Source organism: Arachis ipaensis, chromosome B9, assembly GCF_059453495.1.
Source record: "Arachis ipaensis isolate K30076 ecotype BB chromosome B9, ASM5945349v1, whole genome shotgun sequence".
Classification (NCBI taxonomy): Eukaryota; Viridiplantae; Streptophyta; class Magnoliopsida; order Fabales; family Fabaceae; genus Arachis; species Arachis ipaensis.
In genome coordinates this window covers 14,802,507-14,811,024 of record NC_142444.1, presented here as the reverse complement: position 1 = coordinate 14,811,024, position 8,518 = coordinate 14,802,507, and the positions used below count along the sequence as shown (strand labels likewise).

Below are 8,518 nucleotides of genomic sequence, written 5' to 3'. Positions count from 1 at the left end.
AACTAAATTTTTTTCAGCAACATCAAAGAAAAAAAAGAGAAAAGAGATAAAATCTATAGAGATACACGAAAAAAGGAAGAGAATCATCAGTATAAAAGGACAAGAATCAAAACATAAATTACAGATATAATCACCAAAATTTTAGTTTCAGTTTATAACTACTAATAAACACAGTATTAAATCTCAATATCCTAATTCAAATTCCATTTTCTCAAAATAAATGCTACCTAAGTGTCTTAGAATAAGGGAATAAATTTTCTGTCTGAAACGTTCAAGTATTTTTCGGCAATATAGTATCTCATTTTCACACGACAACTTAATCATTTATTATTTATTATTGAACGTAGGAGATGAAACATGCATCTCGGCTCAACAAGCTTAGTATAGTATATATAGTAGCTTATGCCATTGCCCATTATTTTAGCAAAGATACATGAGGGCACATCATAATAATATTATTATATAGCTCCAATTATCCAGCTTCAAATTCACCATTACTTTGATGTGAATTATTCATCACTTTTTCAACAGCCTTAGGAAATAAGGTGAGCTTCAATCTGTTTGCTCATATCAACTAGCAACTGCATCAAAGTGTGAGGATCAGAAGTGTTGTCATTGATCTTTTCATATTCCATGGTCCAGTGCACCATGCTTCCTCCATCTTTCTTGGGAACAGCATGAAGCAAGAATTTGAAGCTCTTGTAGTGGTTCAGCAGGTCTCCTTCCAACACTCTAAAGCTCATTTTATTGTCTTCTTTGTCAATGTCTTCAATAATCTCCTTAGAAACACAAGCCTTGCCATCTAATCTTGTCAAAACCAAAAACCGTTTAGATTTTACGGATCAAAGAAAATAAAATTGTCATCACAAAATTGTGAAAGTTGCAATGCAACCACACTTCAGTTAGAGATATGATGCTCTATCGATATCTAAGATTAAACAAAAGTTATTTGTATGCATAGTGAATCTTGACCGTTACTTTGTGAGGGGAAGGGGTTTGGAGTAGAAGATAATTAAAATATAAACCAAGAAGAATTGACTTTGTAACAAGTTAAAGTCCACTTGACATTACCATGAACATAGTTCCATGAAATGATGGATCTCTCAGTGCCCCATCTACCTTCATGAATTACAACACTCTGTATAATATCAGGGCAAGCCTTGGCAATTTGGTGTGTCTTGTTGCAGCAAACATCATAGAATTCCTTAGCATCTGCCTTAATAGGAAACTCTGTTTCTATCTTGTGGACTTGAGATGTTGTCATGTTAAACAATTAACTCAATTTCACACTTCTCACCGTAACACGCATGCCTATTTATATACACACACATCAATTTTCCAACTTCTCATATAAACTATTTAAGAACTATACATTGAGATATATTTCACTGTTATGAGATGCCAAATTGATTATTATAGGCACATATCCTCCAATAACTTATATATCACCTTGAGAATTGAGATGCTTCAATATGTATGCATGCACCAGCGCCATTGCTTTCTAATTTCTGTACTTTATAAGATGCCATTTTTCTTCACACTATACGAAAAGCTGATGACGATTTTGAAGAGAAATTTAAAAGGTATTTGTTATCATGTTTAAAATTTTAGTGTCTAATTGTAAAAAATGTTAAATAATTAATATTTAATTTAAAAATATAAAAAGTAATAAATTTTAAATATTTAAAATTTGTTATTAGAAATAAATTTTCAACAAAAATTCAGCACCTAGGCGATAGATATTATTATATTAAGTTATTGCTCAAAATTTGGTAGGACTTTGAGTGTGCATTTGATTGAATTTTTTTTACCCAAGTCACATTCATTTTTGTACATTATAATATGATATTATCTACTTAATATACTAAAATTGGGTTTTCCCCCAACTACTAAAAGTGACGTGTCGATCTCTCATGCCTCCGTTTTCCCTCCAAAACGAATAAATTTTTTTTTTATATTCTAAATTATTTTATTGTAATTATATTATAATTAATACTAAATGAATAATATATAATTATACTAATTTAGCAACATATCTTCATTATAATTATATTAAATCAATATTTAATGCACTATTAAACTATTTATCAATTATCAATAATAGTAATAATAATAATAAAAAATCTTTGTTACCCGATTCACGTATATCAAATAATTTTTTCAAATTATTTTATAAAAAATATCTTTAATATAATTATATTGTAATTAATATTTAATAAATAATATATAATTATAATAATTTAAAAACATATCTTCGTTATAATTGTATCAAATCAAAATTTAATGCATTATTAAAAAATTACCTTAATAATAGGTAATTTACATATTTATTTTTGTTTTACTAAAATCTATATATAGTGTTTTCCTGTGGTACATGAATCTAAATTTGAGAGTCAATTCATAATTTTATATTTAGTGTTTTTTTTACTACTTCATAGAATAAGAATGTATTCTTCATTTTTTATTGAAGTTGATCCTTTTAAGGTACAATTTATAATTTTTTATAATATTTTTCATATACTCATTCTATTATATTATTCTTTTGATAATTTTTTATTTGTTGTTACTCTAAGTTATTCTTATCGTCTAATGTTCCAGTTCGATTGTCTTTTGCCACAATCATTTACAATGCATCACATCCATGAAATACCTCTGATTCGGGTTCCAACTATATGGATGTAAGCATTCAAAGAAGAGGCAATAGTCTCTACTTTACCGAAGGATGGTTGGATCTACTCACCTATTATGACCAACCCAATGGAATGTGGTTAAAGTTAGATTTCTTAGGAGGAGCTTGATTTTTGATTGAGGAATTGCATCCATGGAACTTTATAGGGCAAGTTCAAGTTCCATCTCCTCCATGCTTTTTACGTCTGCCCGAAAATCTTCGAAGTGGAGCACATAATGAAATTGAATTTCCTCAGTTTCAGTTTAGTTTTGCTAAATTCGTGACAAATTCAGATATGCAATTTCAATGATTGGTAATATATTTAAATTTTCTTAGTTTAAACTGTTCATTATTAGAATAATTTTTTAACATATTTTGATTTTTTTTAGAAATTACCAGCTTTCTTTTGCATGCATGCAATGCCATTGAGGGGGAATAAGAGTTAGTTTGGTTTCTCGGTGTAGCAATTCTTAATTCTATACCTTGCCGCATTGCATGGATAGCGGATGATGAAGCTTATCTAACAAGAGGATGGTCTGATTTTGCATGAATTCTAAATATTAAAACTTACGATGTTATTTCAGTTGGTTGTCGTTACAAGAATGATTCTATACCATACCTGACTAAGGACTAGAATAGGTTCAATATTGTTTAGGTAATTTGGTTTTACTATTAGTATTTGATTAAATTATAATTATAGAATTTTAAATTATTGCCTCAATTTATATATTACGATTATTTTTTGTGGATGTGCTATTTTTAAATAATTTAATAAAATGAAGTAATGTCAGATATTATTAAGTTTATTTTTATCCTTTATTTTTTTATTTGTATTTTTATTATATTTGACAAAAAATGAACCTACACATATATTAAATCGTTGACTTAAAGACAATTTATTTGCTAATAAAAACAGATTTTATTTATAATTGGAATAAAATTTATTTGCCAATAATCAGTGGATAAAATTGAAATTACACCCGTGTCATATAATTATAATTGATTAATTGGTATAAAATGAAATTATACCCGTGCCATGAGTAATAATCTAAATAATTATATCTTAACAAAATATAATTTGAAATAATTTATAAACAATTATCTTAACAAAAATAATTATTTAATAATTGATTTAAAAATCAATGCAAAAAATAATTATTAATAATAGTATTATTAACTGAGTAAATAATATATGGAAATCTATTGAGTAAATCAATGATTTTGCACCTTAATAATTTGACAATTATTACTCAATTAACCAGTTAATTGAATTAGTAATAACAATTTTCAATTTCAAATTTTGTATATTAAGTAGTTATTAAAAACTGGGTAATAACGATTTACACAGAAAAATCATTGATAAATTCAATTAACCATATAGAAGATAATATACTAACAGTTTTAGTATATTATTTATGGCAAGCGAAATTATTTCCTCAGATTTTCTATTAAAATTGAAATTAGTAATAGTTTAAAAAAAGGTTTATTAATAAATTACTAATAGTCACATTTTTATACAAAGGATATATGTTTTCTATATATTATTTAAAAAATATAATGAAACATGAATAATGAATGAGTATGTTATTTCTTCGACTAGCTAATTAATGCAAAATCGAGTACCCTTTTTTATTCGATTGAGGTCATATTCTGTTTGGTGAAAGTTTCAATCACCTTAATTAAATTCTGTCTTTGTGCCTTAACTTATACAAGTAGTAATATGTTACATATTATTTGGTATATTTAAATAGTTATTTTTCATAGCGGAGATGTAAAAAATCATATTAAGGTTTATTGCCAAATAATTAGTGGATGAATAATAGTAGATTATATTATTTTGAAAAAGTATTTTCATTATAATTATATCAAATCAATATTTAATTATGATAAAATATGTTAATATGTTAATTATAATTATATCATAGAATTATAATAATTACGATATTTATATTATATATTTTAATCATTTATGTACGTAAATAATTAGAAATCAATCAAATCAAATTATCACAGGAAATAATATGTTGTATATTATTACGAGAAATAATCCGTAGATAAAATTAAAATTACACCCGTGTCATATAATTATAATTGATTAATTGGTATAAAATGAAATTATACCCGTGTCATGAGTAATAATCTAAATAATTATATCTTAACAAAATATAATTTGAAATAATTTATAAACAATTATCTTAACAAAAATAATTATTTAATAATTAATTTAAAAATCAATGCAAAAAATAATTTTTAATAATAGTATTATTAACTGGGTAAATAATATAATTTCAAATTATTACTTAAAATATAAATAATATATAGAAATCAATTGAGTAAATCAATGATTTTGCACCTTAATAATTTGAAAATTATTACTCAATTAACCAGTTAATTGAATTAGTAATAACAATTTCCAATTTCAAATTTTGTATATTAAGTAATTATTAAAAACTGGGTAATAACGATGTTATAAATCCTTTAGATACATTGGATCTTGGAAATTCCATATACCAATGTCTACACTGTCAGGCCTTGATGTGGCTAGATGAATGCTTGGAAAAGTCAAGACGTAGCTCCAATCTTATATTTTCTTTATGTTGTATGGAAGGAAATGTTGAATTGCCTTTCTTGAAGCATCCACCTCAAACGTTGCAAGAGTTACATAGTGAAACGGACGAAAAAAGCATATACTTTCTTAAAAACATAAGGGCTTTCAACGGAATGTTTGCATTCACTTCTATGGCAGGAAGAGTTGACCATTCGATAAACAAAAGTGGTACACCTCCTATCTTTCGCATTGGAGGTCAAAATTATCACCGTATTGGCAGTTTACTACCACCGGAAAGTGAGAAACCAAAATTTGCCCAACTATACATTTATGATACTGAGAATGAGATTACAAACCGCATGGAATCATTTAGGTAATTATTCGACTCACGCGTGTAATTCTTAAATTTCCTAACTTTATCTAAAACGCTGATTATAGTAATATATTATGAGGAGTTAAATTCTCATGCGATCTTCTCGAAGCTTGACAAATGAATTGAAGTTCTCATATATTGTTTATTCATTAACAGGTCAAACATCAGTGCAGAATTGATGGAAACTGAAATTGTTTCATCCTTGAAAGTCATGATGGATGAAAATAATGTCCTAGCAAAGGCATTTCGTTCAGCACGGGATAGATACCAAATTGATGGCTCTGCTGATGTTAAGTTACGGTTGATAACCAGAAGAAATACTGATGCAAGGACATATAATTTGCCAACGGCATCTGAAGTTGCTGCACTGATAGTTGGAGATATTGACGAGAGCGGAGTTAATAGGGATATAATAATTGAGACAAAATCAAGAATCTTGCAGAGGATAGAAGTAGCACATCCAATGTACCTTGCTCTTCAATATCCTTTATTGTTTCCATACGGTGAGGATGGTTACAGATTACATATAGCTACTTCTTCTCGACCAAATGTCAGGAGAACTGAGAAAAGATCAACAATAAGCATGAGAGACTTCTTTGCATACAGACTTCAGAGAAGGACTAACGAGTCTCAGGTCCTTTTGCGGTCAAGAAGATTACTGCAACAATTCATAGTAGATGCCTACACTATGGTTGAGTCAGAACGGCTTTTATACTTACGATTAAAACAACCAAACTTGAGGCTAGGCAAGTTCAAGCAATTGCATGAGTGTATGGTTCGTGGTGAAACTAATGCCATTAACACTGGACAAAGAATTATTCTCTCAAAGAGCTTTACCGGTGGTCCAAGGTACATGTGCAACAATTGCAAAGATGCTTTTGTAATATGTAAATATGCTGGATATCCAAGTTACTTTATCACTATGACATGTAATCCAGAATGGAATGAGATAAAAAGAGAGGTAACACCCCAAGGACTCCATGCAGAGGATAGACCAGACATCTTATGCAGAATATTCAAGTTGAAGGTTGATAAATTAATTAAGAAATTGAAGAGAGGAACATTCTTTCGAAAGATTATTGGATGTAAGTATAACTAATCTTCCTACGAGTTTTTATTTACTCTATCTATATTATCTATAGTTAATATTTTTAAATTTGCAGATTGTCTAACCATAGAGTTTTAGAAGAGAGGTCTACCTCATGCCCTCTTCTTTTATTCATGCATCCGGAATCAAAACCACGAACTGTTGATGACATAGACAAGGTTATTAAGACGGAGATTCCAGATAAGAGGGAAAATCCAAAATTTTATGCTGCTGTTGAGAAATATATGGTTCATGATCCATGCGGTCATTTAAATAGAAAGAGCCAATGCATGATCAATGGTAAATGCTCAAAGTTTTTTCCCAAGGCATTTCGAGATAGGACAATTATTGACGAAGAAGGCTTTCCAAGATATCAAAGAAGAGATGATGGGGGAACTGTATCAAAGAAAAATATAGAGGTTGACAATTCCTTCATAGTTCCATACAATCCCGGTCTTCTTCTAAAATTTGGATGTCACATCAATGTTGAGTATACTTGCCAAACTTCAGCAATCAAAATACCTGTTTAAGTATCTTCACAAGGGTAATGACAGGGTGACAGCTGCATTTTATCAAAGCAATGAATCTCAGGTAGATGAAATACGTAATTATTATGATTGTAGATATATATCTGATGAGTTTGGAAAACTCTTATTTAATTTTGATGATGAACAAACATTATTAAAATATTTAAATACAAAATTATTAATTTGATCTTAATTCATATTTGCTTAATTAATAATTTTGTTGTGCAGATTTTATGATGGGCCGAGAATTAATGAAATGCAACAAGCCCAAAATTAAAATTTGCAACCAGCTGTGATTAATGTTTCTTGCATTTTGGCTGAATGGTTACAATAGAAGTTGGGCAAAAATAAAGTTTATTACTTCAAAAGCCCAAAGAATGCTTTCCTACTTGATCATTGCTTGATTCCAATTCTATCAGGAAAGCAAATGTTAACCAAATGGGCCAGTTTCAAATTCAATGCTACAAGCCCAAATTCTATTTATGATGCATGGTTCCAAACTTGGTCCGAAACCAAAGAAAAATGAAAGCAAAATGCTTCCAACGGAACCAAGCCTTTAACCATGTGATGGATTCCAAAATCTATTACATTGTTAATTAATGCATGGGGAACATGAGAGAGAAAAGTTCAGCTGAATTGATTGATGGGTGTAATGACTACACGCCACTCTAAGCTAGGGAAGTAAAAGCAACTTTCACCAACTAATTGGTTTATTACATCTGAATTGCTTTTGTTTCAAGTTGTTTATTTTCTCTCATCTCTCTCTTCTTTTCGGTCAATATCCAGAAAATAAAGGAAGCTACATGGAGCTACCGAAATGAAGTTGCATGCATCAAGACCATCAAGCTAATGATGGCAAGAAAACATACTAAAATAAAAATGAGCTGTGGCTAAGATACTTACCAAATATGGTCAGATTTGGTGAGGTTATCTTGAGCTTTGCATGCTCAAATAGGAAGAAGAAGATCTCGGCCAGCAAGGGAGATTCTTGAAGCATGGCTTGTCTTTGATTCTGCTCAACCACCACAGGGAGTAGCTAGAGTGGCGAAGTGATGGTTGAAGGCAGAGATTGAAGCAGATGAAGTCATCATCATCATGAAGCATCAAGGGCCAGAATTCCATCTTGGAGAGCAAGCCAAGGATGGAGAGCTCGGATTGATGTAGGGTGATGATCAAGAAAGGTTTAGAGGTAATTGCATGTTGGTTATTACATGGTTATCTCTTATCTCTCTTAGTGGCCGAACCGGATTTGTTGAAGGAGGAAGAAGTTGGTTCGGTTTTGGCTTCAAGTGTGGAGGCTTTCCTCTTCTTTAAA

The 8,518-nt window shown here is 29.6% G+C and overlaps 2 protein-coding genes across 2 annotated transcripts; one reads left to right on the top strand and one right to left on the bottom strand.

Annotated features, from left to right (window-relative positions):
* Nucleotides 1-285: 285 nt before the first annotated feature.
* Nucleotides 286-1,331, bottom strand: LOC110266548 (MLP-like protein 43). Its single transcript, XM_088499923.1, has 2 exons — nt 1,072-1,331; nt 286-802 (listed from the first exon to the last, which is right to left on the bottom strand). Exons 1-2 carry the CDS (start codon nt 1,262-1,264, stop codon nt 534-536), a joined length of 462 nt encoding a protein of 153 aa, XP_088356049.1. The 5' UTR covers nt 1,265-1,331; the 3' UTR covers nt 286-533.
* A 4,076-nt stretch (nt 1,332-5,407) lies between these two features.
* Nucleotides 5,408-7,440, top strand: LOC148543833 (uncharacterized). Its single transcript, XM_088498729.1, has 5 exons — nt 5,408-5,589; nt 5,746-6,438; nt 6,753-7,074; nt 7,187-7,267; nt 7,432-7,440. The coding sequence occupies exons 1-5, from the start codon at nt 5,408-5,410 to the stop codon at nt 7,438-7,440; spliced, it is 1,287 nt and encodes a 428-aa protein (XP_088354855.1).
* Nucleotides 7,441-8,518: the final 1,078 nt, after the last annotated feature.

Coding starts and splice junctions, on each gene's coding strand:
- LOC110266548 (XM_088499923.1), bottom strand. CDS start 1,264: ATGACAACATCTCAAGTCCACAAGATAGAAACAGAGTTTCCTATTAAG. Junction 803..1,071: donor TTCATGGAACTATGTTCATG/GTAATGTCAAGT, acceptor TGACAAGATTAG/ATGGCAAGGCTTGTGTTTCT.
- LOC148543833 (XM_088498729.1), top strand. CDS start 5,408: ATGGCAGGAAGAGTTGACCATTCGATAAACAAAAGTGGTACACCTCCT. Junction 6,439..6,752: donor AGCTTTACCGGTGGTCCAAG/GTACATGTGCAA, acceptor TTAAATTTGCAG/ATTGTCTAACCATAGAGTTT. Junction 7,075..7,186: donor GAAGAGATGATGGGGGAACT/GTATCAAAGAAA, acceptor GCCAAACTTCAG/CAATCAAAATACCTGTTTAA.